The 21,033-nt window shown below is 36.5% G+C and overlaps 1 protein-coding gene across 1 annotated transcript in view; it reads left to right on the top strand.

The window, feature by feature from the left end:
- Positions 1-8,539: 8,539 nt before the first annotated feature.
- The window catches only part of Adamts6 (ADAM metallopeptidase with thrombospondin type 1 motif 6), a 214,240-nt gene continuing 201,746 nt past the window's right edge, over positions 8,540-21,033 (top strand). Inside the window, exons 1-2 of the mRNA XM_041663714.1 lie at positions 8,540-8,636; positions 11,085-11,449. Of these exons, the coding sequence (XP_041519648.1) occupies positions 8,540-8,636; positions 11,085-11,449 (462 nt within the window). The remainder of the gene's footprint in view (positions 8,637-11,084; positions 11,450-21,033) is intronic.

Raw genomic sequence — 21,033 nt, 5'->3', positions numbered from 1 at the left:
ATATTTGCTCCAGACATTGTTTACTCGCTTAGGACGGGGAAGGGTCATTTTTTCTACAGTTTAATGTCAGGGGCTTTTTCCCAGCAAATGAAAGTGAAAGTGCTACGTTCTTGTGGTATTTTACTCTTAAAGTTTGGACTGGCAGCTGGTGTGGAGGGGGAGGTGGGATTGGAAAGCTAGAAGAACCAGTTCTAAGGTTTTGTTTGTTTATCTTGAGATCTCAGCAGGACTCCTGTGACGTCGACCCCCTCCCCCTTACAGTTTTAGGGGGCTGATGCCGGAATTATTATTATTATTATTTTGAGCAGTCATTGAAGTTTCATTCAATGTACTGCTAAAAACCACAGCTCACTCGTTGTTTCCCCGGTTGTAGTTTAAAACACCATCCAGTCTCTCATCTGGAAATAATGCAAACTCCCCCCCCCCCTTCCTTTTAAATCTCCGCATAGCCTGAAGTCGATAATCACATGGAAAATGTGCAGGGCTCAGTTTTGTTTAGCTTTCGTTCTTTTGCTGGAAACCTCACTTGTTGAAGTATGTATTCAGCACACAGGCGTTTTTGTCCACATGTTACTTTCAAATCTTGAAATTTGCCTGCTCCGCTGATTCAACTCCTTATAGGAGAAGTTTTATGAGCAACTTTTAAACGCTTTTATTGTACAGATTAAAAAAAGAAGAATGACACCGAAAATTCTAACACTGACAGTATATCTCAAGTCCCCTAACTCCTCTACCCCTCTTTCCCTTTTCCAAGAAACAGTGCTTAACAAACCAGACAGGGCTCTGAAAGAGGTTAGAGGAGGAGGAGGAAGGAGGCGGAGTGGGTTAGGGGAGAGGTTAGGGGGCCAGAGTTTCTCTCATTCACAGGGCGGAAAAGTTGACATTGTCTAAGCCCTTCTGAATGGCTGGTAGTTGGATACCCCGATTGTACCTCTACTTCCCCTCCCCCTCCACGTGACGACCCAGGACACATGCGCACCCGACGCAGCCCAGGCACATCTGCAGACTGACGTCAGTTTGTTCTGCCTCTGAGGAAAGCTGCCAAAATTTTCTTCTGCTGCAATTGAAGTTGGCTGGGGGCCGGCAGTGAGCTCGAGGGCTACTTCAACAAAACTTTTCCTGCCCTTCCTGCTCCTCTTGTCTTCTCTCTCCTGATACCTTTTGATGCTCTGCACATGTTATTTGCATAGCAAAGGCACTAAGCTGTCCAGGAAGAGAGGGCAACACTTCCACCCCAAATAAGCCTTTTCCCCTCTTCTTTTCTTTCTTTTTTTTCCTTTCTTTTTTGGGGGGGTGGGTGGGCGGGGGGAGGGAGAGAGTGGGGTTTGCAAAGCACGTCTCAGGTTGATAGCCTTGGATGTATTGAAAGCATTTTTTTTCTTAATTTTTTTTTTTAACTGCCAAATCGGCAGTCTGTTCTCTAAAGCTCCGGTTAGCGAGACTATAGGGTTTTATTCTGGCTGCAGAATAACTGGCTGGTGTGGCTTTGCAAAGGGGGGCAAAACGAAAAAAGAGAGAAAGAGGAGGGAGTACGTGAGTCGTCCAGTGCAATCTCTATTGTTTGAAAGTTACTTTTTATCAGAATTTGAAGATGAAAACGGTAAGGAAGACGTCACAATATTCAATTAAACCTTTAAAAAATTGTGCTTTGCTTGTCTTAGGAATAATGCTTAGATCTCAGTTTCTCTCTCTCTCTCTCTCTCTCTCTCTCTCTCTCTCTCTCTGGGTGTGTGTGTGTGTGTGTGTGTGTGTGTGCGCGCGTGCACGCATGCTTTATGGCAAAGAGTGAGTTTGACTAAACTCATTTTACAGGCAGAAATCTTTTAAACTCTAGACTACTCGCGGATAGAGAATTCCAGGGCTTACAGGTATTTTATGATGTGAAAAATATGCACTCATATGTATGAATTTGCGTGTTGTGTGAAATGAAATTGATTATGAACATCGTGGTCTTTTAACTAATCACCGGATAGTGGTGGAGAAAGTAATGATGATGTGTGTTTTTACTCGATTTCCAGATTTCTGCAATTGCCTTCTGCAAATCCGTTTCATGTCAGTGTCTTTAGTATTCAGACAAGTGCATATTTCATGCCTGGACTCCCAGGCCAGCAGAAGTGTGCAGGCTGTAGCACTGATGCTCTAGGAAATGTTAAGCTCTTAATAGGCTAATCAGAGATGAAAGTGTGTGGTTTTGATTTACTTTTGCCCACTTGGGCCATGCTAGACTCAACCCCCTGGAGCCTTGTTTATCAGGGTATGTCTGTATGTATGGTATATGAGACTAAAGTTTAGGGATTGGGGAGAGAGAACAAGAGTGCTGGAGGAGTATTGGAAAATCTTTCTGATAATATGTGCTCTAATTTCTGCCTTTGATAAGTTTTCCACTTGTGCTAGGGGCAAAGAAAGCAAGCCAGAGTAAGAAAGCACACTGAGAGGGAACAAGAGAGTAAGTTTCTTACTCTTGTTTTTATTTGAGCTGCTGGTGCAACGCGTTTGGGCCAAATGCCAACTGTCTGGGTCACACGCGTTTTATCCAAATAGATTTAGCGCTGCTGTCTGGAAATGGGCTGCTGAATGTTAACTTTAGGATCAACTCAACCAGGGCAGCTCAGACTGTTACCCTCTGTCTGGATGAAGTGGAATGGGAAGGGGGGTGATGAGGGTGTGCAAAGCCGGGGCCGGGGGAGCAGGACGACGATAAACCATTGCTTGGAAGTTTTAAAAATACACTGAATATAATTTTCAGTTTACTCTTATGTTCAGAGGTTTTTTTTTTTTAGCTATTTTTCTCTTTATTTTATTTTATTTTCTTAAGCTTATATTGATTAGACTGAAACATTTAGTGGTGAATTGGCAGCCCTTAAAATCCATGACAGGGGAAAAAAGGCAATGTAAAACTGGTGCATTTGAAGGCAACTAAGAAAATTAATTTGAAGATAATTATTTTCACCAAAGTGGTAGTGCAGTCCTGTTTATAGTAATTTGGTGCTTAAATGTGAGCATTAGTGATATTTTTGAAGAATGCTGTATATAAGTTGATTTCAAGCAAATCAGCAAATCATTCATTTGCCACAAATGGCAGCAGATTATTCTGTGTGGTTGTATTAGTATTTTTGTGATTCCCCAGAGGAAACTCTTCTTCTAATCATTAAGATCTGAAATATTGTAGATAATTTTTAGTTAGGTCTAAGACCTGCAAATTAATCTCTATTCTTGTCTGTTCTTACTACTTCCTCTTCATTTCCTTAGCAACCAAAAGCAGCTATTAGTGGCTGAGGGTGGGTCTGGTGCCAAATCTTGCTGTTTGTGATCTTGGTGACAGAAGAATTGAGTTATCACAGTAAGGAAAGTTAGTAGTATATTTGGAACTAGTGGGAAGGGAGAGAAAAAAGATGTAGATAATTTTTCACAGTTAGAAAAAGAAAAATGAAGTTGTTATTAATATTTTACACTAATATCAAGAAGGAAAAGCATTTTTTAAAGGAAAAATATTATTAAAGGGCAACATTCTAAGTATTATGTAACTCAGGGCAGTCTGAATTTTTTCTTTTCTCAAAAGATGAGTTTTGAGTAAATTATGCATTTAGTTATTTTTTTTTGGTGACTAATTTTACAAAGTTTGTAGATAATCAAACTTTTTTATACTTAGAGCCCAACTGTATTTTTAAATACAATAGTTACCAAATGTTTGTTGAAAGTTCTAGAAAATGAAATGAAAAGTTTTTCATGTACAAATTTAAAGGACTTGAAGGGTTTAGGATTTTGTTGTATTTTCTATGGAGACCAAATCAGCTTTAAAATAAATAACCAGATTAAAGTGGATGAAAAGTGTTGAGAAAGATGTTAACCATGTTCTCTAGCTTCATAATAATAGTTAACGAGATTACTACTATAGCTACTTTTACATCACTTGAGTGGGAAGTCAGACCATAAAGAAACATCAAGGAACAGGCTTCTGAGAAGTTAGTGCGCTTTACTAGGGCAGACTGTGGAGGGGATCACTATGGGACAAGTTGTCTTTACTAGGGCAGACTGTGGAGGGGATCACTATGGGACAAGTTGTCTTGTCTTCTTTCTTCTGCATCACTAGTATAGTTATCCATGGGAGCAGTTAAATTAGTCTTTAATTTTGCCGGCTGGTACATTTACACTATGAATAAAAATCATATATAAAAGTCAAAGTAAACTGGACATTTTGCTTATCTTTTCAAAATTAAAAGTTAAAAGTATAATTATCATAGCCTAGGTTCTTCACTCTGCTCTAAAAGAGAAGACAGCTTCTATATTGGCTCTATGATTTCCTACTATTCCACATTTTCAGGGAAGGAGGAATGTGAAATTATTTTTAAAGGAAAAGCTTTGAAAAGTAACATATAGTAGGAGGGGAAGGGTAACTTTTATTTAGCCACTCATGTGACGTACATAGTACATGCTATCAGGTGCAATCGAATTTGTTCTCTCAAAACATCTTTGTAAGGTAGATATTATTGTCTCAATTTTATAGTTGAGAAAACAGATCCAGGGAGGTTTTGTAGCTTGAAGTCAAACCAGGAGTAGCAAGCCTTTGCGTTTCCACAACATAATAGTGGAAACAATTATACAACTGGCTAGGTTTACTAATGCATTGTGATTTCTGAGCAACTATCTAGCATTTTAGTGTTAGTTGAACTTTGGAAACTATTTTTTCTATACATACTTTATTCTGGCATCTTGATTAGCTTTCCCAACAGGTGTCAGAAAGTAGGTTAATTAACACAATTCACTCGTACTGTGTGGGTGACTAGGAGTGAGTAGATATGCTTCTTATAATTTATTTGAGCTCGGCCAACTGAGCACTAATACTCAGTGTTAAGTTTGATCTCTGAGCATAAGAGGTTTAAAAGATAATGAGGAGGCAAGGAGAAAGACATCTAATTTATTGAGTGCCCATGTACCAGATACTGTATCTAATGATGAACAAGACCTTAACTCCAGTCTGTTTAATTCTAGAACTCCCGTTCTTTCTATTAAATTCCAAAGCCCCTCTTACTGAAGAAGTCACTTTAGTTTACTTACTTTCCCTGTTAGTGCTACCATCTTAGCTAACTTAGACGTTTATAGGGTAATTCTAGAAAGGGTTGGAGTGAAGATTACAAAACTGAAGAACAAGACATTTCTTGAGGGGAAAAATTGTTTTCTAAATCAAGCCCATTATATTTTAAGTTTGCCATTAGTTTCAGTGTCCAAGAAAACAAAGGAAAGGTGTGGATGATTTAATACAAATATATCATGACTGCTAGAAAACGAACTCAAATGTCCTAACTGTAAATTCCTCCTTAAAAGAAGACTACAATTAAAGTAAGTGGAGGACCCATTTCATGTCAGATGTTATTACTGAAAACATTCTAGTGATATGAAAAAACTAAGGATGAGTGCTGTTTATGAAAGAATAGTTATACATTAATATTTCATGGTTCAGTTTGGAGTATAGGACCATGTCTGAGAAGGTTGAAAACCAAGAATATGGATTCTTTTCTTTGTTGTGATTGAATAATGGTGGGATTTAGTATTTTATACGTTTTTAAATTTGAGAATATGTAGTTTTTGTCTTGCCTAAATAGAAATAGGAGTTGTGGTATAAAGCAATTGTGTGCAAAGCTGCTTAAAATAATGTTCATACTAATGGATTCCATTTGCGAACATATTGTACGACATGGTTGTAGAGAACTACTACTGAACATTCATTCCAAAGTGTGCCTCAAGCTAGAAGTGTGATATAATGCACAAACTGAGATGTCTTTAGCCACTAGCCTGTGCATGAATGTGGACTCACTTGTTTTCTAGCCACCTGATCTCTATGGATGCCAACTTGCTCATGTGTCAATTGGTGGCTGTATTAGCTATCAATTGCTGCGTAACAAATTTCCACAGAGTAAATAATTTAGCACACATTTGCTAACCCAGTTTCTGTGAGCCCAGTTATGACTAACTATGTTCTTCTGATGATGTTATAATCAAAGTGTTGGCAAAGACTGCGTTCTCTCCAGGAACCCTCACTGGAGAAGAATGGACTTCTAAGCTCATCTATCCCAGAACAGGATTCAGTAACTTCTATTGGAAGGGGCCCCAGTTTCTTTCCACTACTATGTGGAGGTTCTTCTGATTTCCTTTTTGGGAACATCTAAGTATTAAGTTGCTTCATCTAAGCCAATGAAGCAAAGTCTGGTACCAAGTTGCAAGCCAGGATCTTTTGTAATCGAATCATGGAAATGGCATCCTTTCAATATTGAGATACTTTCTTGACTGGAATTAAGTTAGTCAAGGGATGAGGATGACAGAAAAGTGTGGCTGTTATGGGGCAGGATCACTGAATCTGCCAGAATTTGTCTTACCACAGGGGTGGTGTTATTTTGTGAGTGCAAGGACATAATCTATATTTTAAATTATTTTAGTTTGACCTTAAACTACTTTTCTCTTTATTACTAATTAGGCTTCTGCTCAGGAACCAAATTTACTGTTTTTGCCATTACTAATACTAGTGCCTATGCCCACCATCTCCACCTCCTTGCCAATAGGCCTTTTGGAGTGAGTTTCTGTATCAGTAATGATTATATCCAACAGTTTGACTAATGAAATCCCACTCATTTCCAAGACTTAACTGAGATGCTGTTTTGCACCAGCTTTTCTTAATCCATCTTCACTGACAGAGGTTATTTCCTGCATCTAATCACCTGTAACACACTTTTTAATATCACTTGGTCATTTTTCCATATGCTTTGAATTTTTGTGTTATTCATAAAGATTAGGAATTCATTATCAAAGAAAAGGATTCTGTTTTATTCGTTCTGTATTCTGCTATTTTTAAATTTCATTTTTAAACATGGTGAGAAAATATTTGTTGATTCATGAACTAACATTCCAAAGGTCAGCAGTTTGGTCACTTGTAGCAATGAATGTGAGGCATTTTAGGGTGTTATAATAACCAACATTTCTACCTTTAAAGGGACTGAAGTATTTCACAGACCTTATTTTTCACTTATCCTGTGTATGCATGATGATATTTTATCCTCTATTGATTTATTTATTCATTTATTTTCAAACCAACAAATATAGCAAATGTTTGTTAAGTGTCTACTATGTATATTTGGAATTTGAGATATTTTTTTAATATCTTCTACATAGTTCTTTATCTTATTTGTACTAATGTATCTTACAGAAGAGATTTAACTTTTATTCCAAAGTCAGATATAATATTACTAAAATCAGACAGTGAGCTATGGCACAGTTGTGTACACAATAGCAACTGTTAAACTACACAAGGTATAGTTGCCTTAGGTATACTACTTTGGGGTTCTAAAATTACATGTGAACTTTTTGTCCTTTTTAGATACAGTTTGCTGTTAGTGAACTAGTTTTTAATCCTCTAGTTATTTTTTTTCTTCTGATGTGTTATCTGTTGGGAAACCAGGTGGCCATGTATATAAATATTTTGAGTTTATATATTCTGAGTGAGGTAATTAGCTAGATGTGTGATATATGAGATAGGACTTGAGAACTGCTGTGATATTTGGAATGAAGTTGTAAAGACTTCTTTTCAGGCAAATTATACAGAATTGAAATTACTTTATTTGAGTTGCCTAATAAGTCATGTAAGACTTCTAGATAAATTCTGTTCTACCATAAATTAGTTCAATTTTCTAGAAGTGTAGGTTGTGATACTATCTAAGAGTTCACAGGCAGATGATAAACCTCACTGTGTATTTATAGATCTGCTTGTCAGAACAAACACAAGTACCCCATAAAGCAGCACAGCAGTCTTGGATAGGAATAGGCTTAAAATGTTCTGTTGAGGAATGGCATAACACACTGTTCAGGACATACGATGGACTTAGACTGTGTAGTTTTTTTATGTGGCTATTTTACTAAAGGGACGTTGGCATACCATGCTATCCGTTGTTACCTTCAGCTTCATTATTTTTAAAATAATTGCTAGTCTCCACTTCAGATTCCTTCCCATTCCCTCTTCCTGCCCCTCCCTCCTATTCCTCTTTTTTTCTTGATTCATAAAATATTGTGCATGCTTGACAAGCATTCTATAATCTCTAGCTCCAAGGTTCTTTTTTAGTTGTGGAATTATCCTTTTAGTCATTTAGGTTTCTGATTATGTGTTTAACTATATTAAGTTCTTTTGAATTTATGTCCTCTGGCAGATATTCATTAATCTGTAGTAAATATGTCCATTCATGATATTTTCTCAGTTAACTCATACTTTCTCCTCTAGGTTAAAAAGTGGCTGTACTTAAGTGACCCATCACTTTGAGCTTTGCTTATGAAAAAATTTATCATCATTATTCTCTTCATTTTTGGATCAAGAAAATGAATCCAGACATAGAAGAAAGTGAAAGATATTGGGGAAAAGTACCCGTTAAGCAGTGGAGCGTCTAACAACTCATTTGCAAGAAGATTTAAGGAATTAAAATTGTTATGCTTCGATATTGGTGTGATATTGACTGTCTAGCTCATAGGTAGCCCTCTAGAACATCGTTCAGTTTTCCAAATTATGGAAATTCCGTGGAAAACGTTGACTTGGATTTTGAGCCTCATCATGGCTTCTTCAGAATTTTATAGTGACCACAGACTTTCATACAGTTCTCAAGGTAGGATATCTTATTTTGAAATTTGATAGAAATTATCACAAAATAAAAACTCTGACTATATAGTTTGGTAAATAATTTCTTGGAAATATCTAGTCAGATGGAGCAGAAAGGAAGGTGCTAAGAGGATGTCTGACTTGTCCCTCGGCGATAGCTGTCCTGTAGGTTTTAGGGTTGGCTGATCTTAGAAAATGATACACTCTAACCTGCTGCTTTTCCTGTGTTCTAATAGACTCATTCCTTGCTAGGGTTTTGATTCAGGGTCATTTTACAACAGAATCCAAATGTTTATGTTATAGAAGATGAAGAAACCAGATAAATTTGATACAGACTCTTTTTTTAGACATGAACCCTTCATTTAAAACACAAAAATAATAACAAATACTTTCCAAAAATAAGGGTTCTCATTCTTTAATTTATTTCTTATTTTCATTCAGACATTTGAACTTTATATAATAGAAATGACCTCAATAAAGAAAGCCACAGAAGGAAATGTCATGTTGTAGTCCATGAACCAGTCCTTTTCTCATAGAATTACTGAAAGCTCTACCTTTTGGATTTTCCTCTCATGAATACCAGTAACAAATAATTTTTTTTGGTGCTGTTGAAGGTGTTTCAGACTGGTACCTATTTGGAAGTCTGTCTGTAAGTAGTATACCTCTTAATCCACAAAACCATAGTACTTAACTGAATCTTATTTACAAAAAGAGAATCACCATATTTAAATTATTTCCACTGATTAGAGTTTCATTGAACATTATCTTTATGGAATAAGCTCCATATGTGGTCATTGAAACAATGGGATAATACCTGGTTTCTCCTACTGGTAAACTTAACTGAATGAAGGTTTGGCTGAGAAAGAGATGGGTGATTAAGTAAGAAAACTGTGGGGCTATAGAGAAGGCTCAGTGGTTAAGAACACTGAGTGCTCTTTTGGAGGATCGATGCTCACTAACAAGCACCCATATGGCTACTCACATCTGTCTGAAACTCTGGTTTCACTGATTCTGATGCGTTCTGACCTTCATGGAAACTGGGCATATATGATACATATACATACATACTTATTTATGCATATAAAATAAAAGATAATAAAATGAATGAAAAGAAAATGTTTAATAGTTCTCTAATTTTTTGATATACTTGATTTTAACATTTTATTAAGATGTAACATATAATTAATCTATTAAAGTATAAATTTCAAAGGTTTTTAGTAGGTTTTATAACTGTATAGTATTACCGTAATCAACTTTAGTGCATTTTAATATTTTTTTAAAAAGACTAAATAAAACAAACAACCAAACTAACAAAACCTGTACCCATTAAGAATCACTCCCAAATTCTCTATTCCTCAGTGATTTCTACATTTTGAAGTCTAGAGATTTGTCTCTGACTATTTCACATGAGTAGAATTATGTAATTTTATTCAGTCTTTTGTGATGGGGTCTTTTTTTTTGTTTTTATGTTAGAAAATGAACTTTCATTAGGAAGTGAGTCACTGTAGTGGTGCACACTTTTAATCCCAGCACTCAGGAGGCAGAGGCAGGCAGGTCTCTGGGTCTGAGGCCAGCCTGGTCTGTAGAGCAAGCTCCAGGACAACACAGAGAAACCCTGTCTCCCAAAACCAAAAAGGAGGAATGGGAAGGGAGATATAGATAGATAGATAGATAGATAGATAGATAGATAGATAGATGGATGGCAGTTGATATGAAAGGTCACTCATGTGCAATTGCACATATCAGTACTGCTTTCCTTTCTGTTGGAGGATAATACTATCTAGCTTATCATCACCCGTTTCATCATCAGGTGATGGGGAGTTGCATTATTTTCTTTCCTTGGGCTGTGATGAATAGTCTTGATAAGAGCATTCACACATAGATTTTTACTCAGAAATGTATTCTTTATTTGCTGTATGTACCTAGGTTAGAATTATTGCTAAATGATCTGGTAATTCCTGTTTGACATTGTGAGGAGTTGTCAGATTGGCCTCTGAGGTGCCCTTGGCCTTTCACGTTCCTAGTGATGACTTTGTTCTCTGAAGACAGTTTATTCAGATCTGTAGAGATTCTCCATGGATGTTTTTTAATAGCTTACAAAAGTTAACTTTATCTGAGCTAAATAACTTTTAAAATATGTATGTACTTTTTCATGTAAGATATTCATAATTCTAAAAGAACTTTTAAAATCCATATGTTAAAAGTTAAATTTAGGAAAGAAGACTAGTCCTTCACAGATAACTTTTTAAAATAATACTGTTTTGAGCAATTAACCATTGAAACTTAATCTTTTGATGTTATGCTTTCATTATGTTTAATATAACATTTTTATCCACACCTCACATATAATGATATATAGTTTTAATTGATATCATTGTTTATATTGCTACATCTTCTGTTAAAATTTCTTTTCTTCCATGTGCCTTTCTGCATTCTCTTCCTTGTGACTACAAAGAGGAATTCCTGACTTATCTTGAACACTACCAGCTAACTATTCCAATAAGAGTCGATCAAAATGGAGCTTTTCTCAGCTTTACTGTGAAAGATGATAAGCACTCAAGGAGAAGACGGAGTATGGACCTTATTGAGCCACAGCAGGCGGTGTCTAAATTATTTTTTAAACTTTCAGCCTATGGCAAGCACTTTCACTTAAACTTGACTCTCAATACAAATTTTGTGTCCAAACATTTTACAGTAGAATACTGGGGGAGAGATGGACCCCAATGGAAACATGATTTCTTAGACAACTGTCACTACACAGGATATTTGCAAGATCAACATAGTACAACTAAAGTGGCTTTAAGCAACTGTGTTGGATTGGTAAGTAGATATGATTTTAAACTTCTTCCCTAAAATAAATTCACAATACAAATGTCTTTCCTTGGGCTAACATATATATATAAGTGGTTTAAGTAGAAAGGTGAGAGTTTCATGTTCAAGGTTCTGCTGCTTTTACTTTTCATCTTTGTTTTTTTCATAATGCTTATAACGATTTTCACAGGGCAACTTTTTATACTCACTTAGAAACAGAGACTGGGTGACCTCTTAGACATTCTTTTATACTCAGAATTTCCTGTTCAAGTAGCAAAGCTTCATCATTCATGAACAATTTCAAGGTATATTTGTATTCGGGAAATCACAACACTAACTAACCTTCAGGTTTTCCACATTTGTGTCTGGTCGTTAAAACAACTTTAAAGTAAGTTATGATCTACTTATGAGTTCTTAGAGCAAAACATAATACCAGTGTCTATGTAATATTTCCTTTATATAAAGACTATTGTTGAGACTATTTTATTTTGAAAATGTGTTCACGAGTGCAGGGTATTTAAGTCTACTATAGTAAAATGCTAAATACACAGTCCACAGTTGCACATAGTAATGATTTCAGATAAAATTCTACTTCTCCACTTCCTCTTCCACTTTTACCTTGTTCAAGCTAATACTGATGTTCCATTAAAACTTTATGTGTAAGGAATGCAAACACTTTTATGTTGTAGTTCTATTTTCAGCAACCATTTTTCTTTCTTACTTTAACAGACACACATTATTATATTTAATTTCAGTAGAAAATAACAATATAAGTACAGTAGAATTTAAATAATTTCTAAATTAGGAAAAAACTATGTAATTGGGAAATAAATTTCACCAATTTTGTTCAGCTTTTCATTTTTTACAACTGCTGAGTAAAATGAGCTAATATAATTACTAAGAATTTAATACTCAAGTTTAATTTCCACAGAACATGTGTTTTATTGCTAGTTTTCTTATAAATAATATTAGGATTTTATATGGAAAATATTTGTTTGTTTAATTTTAGGAGTTTTTTTGGCTTGTATACAACATAATGGGATCTGTAATGGAATCTCCATACAGTTGTGCCACTACAGTTTATTCTAATTCATTCCTCTCCTTGACCACTTTCCTCAGGCCTTCCTCCCTACACAGCTGATGCCCCCCCCCCCCAGTTCTCTCCTTTCTGATTTACTATTACATGCATTATTCTGTTACACAGTAGTGATCTTTCCTTCTTTTCTCAGGATCCTGTTTCTAGTCTTCTGACCTATAAACACACATATGCACACAAACACACGCACATATGCATAATTTTAAATTTAGGCTCTGCATGAAAATATGGTATTTCTGATGTATCTTATTTCATTTGTTGTAATGTTTTCCAGTTGAATCCATTTTCTTGAAAATATCATAATTTCTTTTTCTTTAACCATTCATCTCTTGATGGACATCTAGGCTGATTTTATCTTTTGGTTGTTGTGAACACTACAGCTAAACATGTGGATATCCAAGTATCTTTGTGGTGTGTTGACTTAGTATATGAATGAATAGTATAGCTGGGTTGTATTGGTAGTTTTTTTGAGGCCCCTTCATACTGAGTTTCTTAGTGGGAATACACAAGTTTACATTCCTGCCAGCAGTGTGCAAGCTTTCTGTTTGCCCATGTCCTGTCAGCATTACTTTCCAGGATGATAGTCATTCTTACTAGGATGAACAAATCTTAAAGGAGTTCTCATTTGCATTTTCAGTGGCTAAGGTTGTTGAACTCTTTTTCAAGTATTTATTGACCATTTGCATTTCTTCTTTTGAGAACTCTCTATTCAATTCATTATGCCATTTGTTGATTAGATGATTTATATGCTAGGTACTAACTGCCTGTGTGATGTATAATTGGTAAATTCTGTACACTGTACCTTGATACTGGTGATTGTTTACTGTATAGAAGATTCCTAATTTCATTTGTCAATTCTTGGGATTATTTCTTGTATCATTGTGCATCTTTTCAGAAAATTTTCACCTCTACTTATTTATATATAAAGTATATCTACTTATTATATATAAAGTATATTTTCCTATGTTTTTCTCCAGAAATTTTAAAGTTTCAGGCCTTACATTAATAAGGTGTTTGATCCATTTTGGGCAAATTGAGAGATATAGGCTTAGTTTCATTCTTATGTGGAAATTTCATTTTCCTAGCACAGTTTGTTATAAAGACTATCTCCATAGAGTGCTTGTTAAAGACTATCTCCATAGAGTGCTTGTTAATTTTTTGTCAACTTGAGACTAGCTAAAGTTCTTTCAGAAGAGGAACTCTCAACTGAGAAAATGATTTCACCACATATGCCTGAAATTACTCTTGTGTGGTATTTTTTGGCTTGATGATTGATGTTGAAGGGTCCAGACCACTGTGGGTGTTGCACCCCGCTAACCTCCTGACAGGTTGCTTTGGGTTGTATAAAAAAAGCAAGCTGAGCTAGCCAGTAAAGAGTATTCTTCCATGGTCTCAGGTTCAGTTCCTGCCTGTGGTTTCTTGAATCATGATCCATAAATTGTAAGATGAAATAAATTTTTTATGCCCCAAGTTGCTTTTGGCCATGTTTTATCACAAAAATAGGAATCTACCTAGGGCCCTTGTGGCTAAAGCTGTAAGAGTTGATTTTTGTGTACTCTATCCAATTTCACTGATGTACAGACCTATTTTGTGCCAATACTGTCATTCTTGTTGTTGCTGTTTACTATGGTTCTTACTATAATTTGAGATCGAATGTTGTGACACCTCCAGCATTACTCTTTCTATTGAGCTATATGTTGCCCTTCATCCTTCTTCTTTCTCTTCTTCTTCTTCCTCTTCTTCCTCCTCCTCCTCCTTCTTCTTGAGACAGGGTTTTTCTGTAGCTTTGGGTCCTGTCCTGGAACTAGCTCTTGTAGACCAGTCTGGCCTCGAACTCACAGAGATCCTCCTGCTTCTGCCTCCCGAGTGCTGGGGTTAAAGGTATGCCCCACCATCGCCTGGTGCCCTTTGTCTTTCTATACAAATTTTATTATTGCTCTTTTCTCCTTCTGAAAACAATGCCATTAGAATTTTGATGTGGATTGCATTGAATAGATTGTTTTGATAATATAGTATTGACATTTTCACAATATTGTTTCTTCCAAGCCATGGACAAGGGAAATCTTTCTATTTATATTGCAGAGGTTTTTCAGCCCCTTGCTTAGTTTTTTTTTTTCTAAGATACATTATTTTAGTTTTGGAGACAAATTTGTGGATAGTTGATTTGTTTTTGTTTTCTGGTCATGTCTATTTGAGGGTCTGAATACTAAGTTTGAATGTTTCTTTCTCTAGATTTAGGACATTTTCTGTTATAATTTTATTGAAGAAAGTCTCTATGTCTTTATTGTTTATGTATTCTCTTTCTTTTGCCCTCTTGATCACATCCTAGAGTTCTTATGTTTATTTATTATCTTATTTATTTTCTCAAACATTACATCCTCATTGCAGTTTCCCTTCCCTTCATTCCTCCCAGCCTCTCCCACCCCAGATTTCTTCCTCCTGTTTTCCTTCATATAAGAGCAGGCCTCCAGAGATATAAACCATACATACCATAACAAGTTACAACAAGACTAGGCAGAAACCCTCATATCAAGACTGGATGAGGCAACCCATGAGGAGAAAAAGGGTCCCAAGGGCAGGGGAAAAGAAGAGTCAGAGACACTCCCTACTCCCATTGTTAGTCCCACACAACACAAAGCAGCGCTGTTGTTTTATCTCCAGTGCAGCAGCTGCACCTGACTCTGCTTCTGTGTTAGGCAATAGTTGTGACTCTGCAGTTACTGCCCTGCTTCTGGTAGCCACCCTGCAGGACTTTTATGTCCCTGCTGCATCTGCCTCCTGCCCCTGCACCAAATGTAGTTTTAACTAAATCTCAATTTTACCAATAAGACTTGGCAGTCAGAGGATGGAGCTAAAACCCTCTAGCTCAGTGAGGCTGAGGCACCTAGCTGAACTTTCCTCTTCAAAGCATCTCAGAAAGTGTTCGGTTCTTTTGCTCCAAAAAAGATCTCCACACTCAGGGTCCCTTCCTACTACTTCTTGTATGTCCCTCTATGCATATTCTAGAGACCCGTTGACTCTCTATGTTTATTTTCTGTCAGCTACTTGCTAGTTCTGCCTCCTGACCCAAGGTTGATTTTATTTAACACAAATGCAAACTTGGGGTTCACACTGTTATTATATATCCATATGTAAATTTCCTTTTAAATACATTATTTTAACCTTGGATTTGGATTGGAGAATTGATAGTTATCACTGAAAAGTATGTGTTAATTCCTATTGTTTTGTTAGTTTTATTGTATTTTGTGTTTTTCTATTCCTCAGATACTGTTCTAGTGTGGATTATTCTTTCATAAAACTTTATAGATCTGTTTACCTTTCTTATCAGTTGGAAGGATTCAAGTATATTCGTAGATCTGGTTTAGTGGTCATCAATTCCTTCAGCCTGCTTTTATCATGGAAAGTTTTCTTTTCTCTTTTGATTATGACAGGTAGTTTTGCTGGATGTAGTATTCGGATGGCAGTTTTTCTCCTTTAGAGCTTGTAATAATCATTCCTGAGTCCTCATGACTTTTAAAGTTTTTGTTGATGGTCCTACCCTTTTATAAGTGACTTTGTGTTTTTCCTTTGAAGCTTTCAATGTGCTTTCTTTGCTCTGTATTTTTAATATTTTAACTATACTAGATCATGGGGATGTTCTATGGTCTTCTTATATTTGGGTGTCAAAATACCTCTTATACTTGGATGAGCATCTCTTTCCTTGGATTTGGTACATTTTCTTGAAAATATTTTTCTTTGCCTTTAGCATGAAATTCTTCTCCTATACATATAGATTGTTCTTTCATGCATCCTATAGATCTTAAATGTTTCATTGTTCTTTCTTATTAATTATCATTGTCATTGTTTGATTGTTTTAATTCCTTTACATGCTCTTTAAGCCTGGATATTCTGTTTTCTTCTTGACTGATCTATTATTGGTGAGGTTGCTCATAGAGCTTTTTATTTGACTTACTAAATTTTTCATTTCCAATATTTCAGGTATTTTTTTCTTTTTCTTTTTTTTTAACTTTTTTTTTTATTGAGAAAAGGAGAAAAAAAAACAAGTTTCCACCTCCTCCCAGCCTCCCATTTCCCTCCCCCTCCTCCCACCCTTCTCCCCCTCCTCCCACCCTTCTCTCCCTCCCCCCACTCCTCTCCCCCTCCCTCTCCAGTCCAAAGAGCAGTCAGGGTTTTCTGCCCTGTGGTAAGTCCTAGGTCCTCCCCCCTCTGTCCATATCTAGGAAGGTGAACATCCAAACTGGCTAGGCTCCCACAAAGCCAGCACATTACGTAGGTTCAAAACTCCATGCCATTGTCCTTGGCTTCTCATCAGCCCTCATTGTTCGCCATGTTCAGAGAGTCCAGTTTTATCCCATGCTTTTTCAGTCACAGTCCAGCTGGCCTTGGTGAGCTCCCAATAGATCAGCTCCACTGTCTCAGTGGGTGGGTGCACCCCTCGTGGTCCCGACTTCTTTGCTCATGTTCTCCCTCCTTCTGCTCCTCATTGGGACCTTGGGAGCTCAGTCCAGTGCTCCAGTGTGGGTCTCTGTCTCTATCTCCATCCATTTCAGGTATTTTTGAGTAATATATTTCATTAAACTCTTTTTGTTTTCTCTTGGAATTTGTTCAAGAATTTATTTGTACACTCTGAACTTTTAATACACCATTTACATTCATTCCTTTGAATCTATTGTCTAGGTTTTCATTTAATTTACTCTTATTGCAGGACATCATTGTGCATTTAGTCACTTTTGGAGGAGTTATATTGCCTTTAATTTTCATGTATTTCAAATATTTCATGCTTTTGCATTGAGGCTCATGCATCTTGGTTAGGATTAGATCCTTGCTTGGATATTTTCCCCAACGCTTTTTTCACTGGAAGCTGTGAAAGCTGATGTGGTTATTATCTCAGGATACACTCACCTGGTTGCTGATTTTTGCCTAGATTCTTTCAGTTCCTTTCTAGACTCCTAGATACCTCTCACACTCCTGGGCAGTATTTTTTAAAATTATATGTATACATATGTGTATGAGTGTTTTGACTGCATGTATGTATATGCACCATATGACCATGTGTGTGCTTCATGCCTGTGAAGGCTAGAAAAGGGTGTCAGATTCTCTGGAAATCTAGTTGAGGACAGTTGTGAGTACCATATGGGTTCTGGAAATTGAACCTGGGTCCTCCAGAAGAGCAGCCAGTGCCTTAACCATGGAGCCATCTCTCCAGCCCCTCTTCTTCCATAGTGGGCAGACTTGTAATGTCAAGTCATAGAAGCTAGCTCTTTTCAAGCAGTCATTTATAGATCAAGTCAGAGATACTGCTCGAATTTATGGGCAGTACAGGAGTTGAACTGTAAATGTCGTTCTCACCTTTGGGCCATTATTTGTGGGAATCAATGTCATGTTGGTTGCATCAATAAATAGTCCTTCACACATTAGATCACAGATGCTGGCCATGCCATTGGGTCCATCTGGAGTCCAGCCGAATGCTATGAAGACCCCTGAGCTGCCCCTTCTGATGTTGGGTGCACTGCCTGGAATTTGTCTGTTTCCTAACCTTGCTGAATACCATGTACAGTTCTGAAGTAAAGTTTCTCAGTACATTCTAGAGGTCATTTTCTGTTTGCTCTCACAATCTAGTCACATGATATTTACTGAGTTTCCTGAGTGTACAGTTCACTGAGGGTCTAGGGCCAGCAAGCTGCCAATTCGTAAGGAGTCTTTTTGAAATCACACTAGTTCTTTTTTGTTTTTTGTTTTTTTTTGGATTTTTCGAGACAGGATTTCTCTGTAGCTTTTGGTTCCTGTCCTGGAACTAGCTCTTCTAGACCAGGCTGGCCTTGAACTCACAGAGATCCGCCTGCCTTTGCCTTCTGAGTGCTGGGATTAAAGGCGTGTGCCACCATCGCCCAGCACTAGTTCTTAATTATTAGATGAATTTCCTTTAATTACAAAGCACAAGTAACAAAATAATGTAGTGCTTTTATTCTAATATGTATTAGTATATTCATATTTTATCATGTTACAATTTTTTGCTTTTAAACTATTATTTATTTTTTATTATTATGAAAGTATTATCATTATTATAGAACCACTGAAAATATTCGTAACTGTTATATACTATATTTAAAATATTTTGATGACTTTTTCCCCACAGTAAGTTTTATTGATAATTCTATATTTTGCTCTCTAAGTAAAATATTCTGAAAAGTGTTCATTAATTTTGTCTTTTAGTTATCAATAGATATTTAAAAGAATTTGGGCACATGTGTACACATAACAAAATTTAAGAATTGTGGTATAAAATATTGAAAGCAGTACTTATTTGAGAAATGATATTGCAGAAACTAACAGTGATTCAGAAAATTAAAATATTTATTTAGTGACTTGAGGTCACATAACTGCAATGGAAATAAGAGAAGATAATGGTATGAGAAACTGGTGTTTCATAGAGAAAAAAAGAAAAACTTTTGAAGTGGTAGTGAACCATCATTCCAGATTATACCAAGTCATTTAGAGAGTTTGATATTCTTGTTGGAACATTCACCAAAGAAACTGAAGATGTAGGAAATTATGATTGATTCGAGTTTGACAAAGAACACTGAGACGTGTCTACGATGATGGGTAAAGGAGTAGGTCATGGAATCAGAATGAATAGAATCGAATCAGGAAGTGCAGCTTGGGTTTCCTGTAGAAACCCAGCAGTGAAGATATGACATTAGTTTTCATGATTCTGATACAATTAGAATAAGTGTGAGTAGGGATGCTGAGGGACATGAGAGTAGTGCTCTTGTCAGCCAGCCACAATTTTCTGGGGTCTTCCTCCCCTCCAGTCAGGTATTGTGTAGGTCCCTGCTGTCTCTTACCTCATTGTGGTTGTCTTTTCTGTGGGACTGCCATCCCCAAAATAATGACATGAGAGTTTTTATTATTATGAAAGTTTGGCCTTGAGCTTAGGCTTGTTCTCCAATAGCTCATATAACTTAAATTAACCTGTTTCTATTTATCTAGGTTCTGGCACGTGGCTTTTGCCTCTTTCCCATTCTGTATATTTGAGTTTCTCCAGTCTTGTGGGTGTCTCTTGCATTCCTAGATTCTAGACCTCTGTGTTCCTCTCTCTGCCTGGAAGTCCCACTTAACCTCTCCTGCCTACCTATTGGCTGTTTGGCTCTTTACTAAACTAATCAGGTGCCTTGGGCATGTGAGGTACAACAAAGGAACATCTTCATGCAGTGTAAATAAATATCCCACATGACCTTATTTTCTTTTTATCAATACATCTTTCTTCACTTTCTCATTTACTTTATGCAGGCTTCTGTTCAAATAGCATTATATTTTGTGTTTGTGTGTGTGCAGGTGTGCATGTGTGTTCCAATGCACGTGGAACCCAGTAATCAGTCTCAGGTGTCGTTCCTTGGGTGCCATACACTTTGGTTTTTGCGACAGAATCCTCATTGACTTGGGCAAAGTAAGTTAGACTGGCTGACTATTGAGCCTCAGTGGTCCATCTTTTCCCATCTCCCTAGAGCTCGACTTACTCTAGGGAGCAATATTACAAGTGTGTGACTCCATACCTGGGGCTTCATCTCAGGTCTAAAACACATGAGGCAAGCACTTCACCAGCTGAGTTATCTCTACAGTCCAAATAGTGCATCCGAGAGAATATTTCCAAATATTGTAAGTAGTTTGCGTAAGCTTCTTATAATTCTGTGTTCTTTTTTCATTGCCCTTTCTCCTTTTCTTAACATCACAATCTGATATATCATTTATATATGTAATCAATTACCTTTTCCTACCTTTTCTGCTAGAATGTAAGCATTATGTCAGAGCCCAGACTTTCTTTGATTCACTGTTTTACCTCCATCATCTAGTATAGTTTTCATACTACCAGAGGCACTCAATCAGAAACAGCCCTTAGGTGATGAGATAATTATAATATAGTGATTAAGTGTCTAAACTCTGAGGTCAGTCAAATGAGTTTTCTGCTACAATTTGTTCCTTTAGCTTATTCCTAAAGCTGATCATATTGTTTATTTCATAGAACTATTAAAATTAAGTGAGACATGTGAAAACATTTTATAGGAAACATATTACATGAAACCTCATAAATGCCATTTCAGAATGTTTTTATTCTTGCAAGGTTTCTTCTTTCTTGCTTATTAGCATTATGAATCTGTTTTTCCTCAATAACCTGAGATTTTGTTAGTGGCTTTCAACTTAATACTGATGACAGACCAGTATGACTTCAGTGTCCTAGTCTTTGTGGTTCAAATCCTAGATTGCTGTTCTACACTTTCTTTTAATCAAAGTCTTAACAAAACATGACTATGTTTTTAAAAACACTCTGCTCAGTTTTCTAGGACATTGTTAAACTGCCTGGTAAGTTCATTTTTACACAGATATTGGAGTTTGTTATAGTGTATTGAGTTATTCCTCAGGGTTTGTATTTAATATAGGGTCTACTACCCATAAGGATATAAACAATCATAAAGAAACATAGTTACTAAAGGCTTCTTTT

The sequence above is a fragment of the Microtus oregoni genome, unplaced genomic scaffold (genome assembly GCF_018167655.1).
Source record: "Microtus oregoni isolate MIOR12 unplaced genomic scaffold, Mior012 000014F_ref0000157, whole genome shotgun sequence".
In the NCBI taxonomy this organism is placed as follows: domain Eukaryota; kingdom Metazoa; phylum Chordata; class Mammalia; order Rodentia; family Cricetidae; genus Microtus; species Microtus oregoni.
The sequence above is the reverse complement of the archived record's forward strand: the minus strand, read 5'-3'. Positions and strand labels throughout refer to the sequence as shown.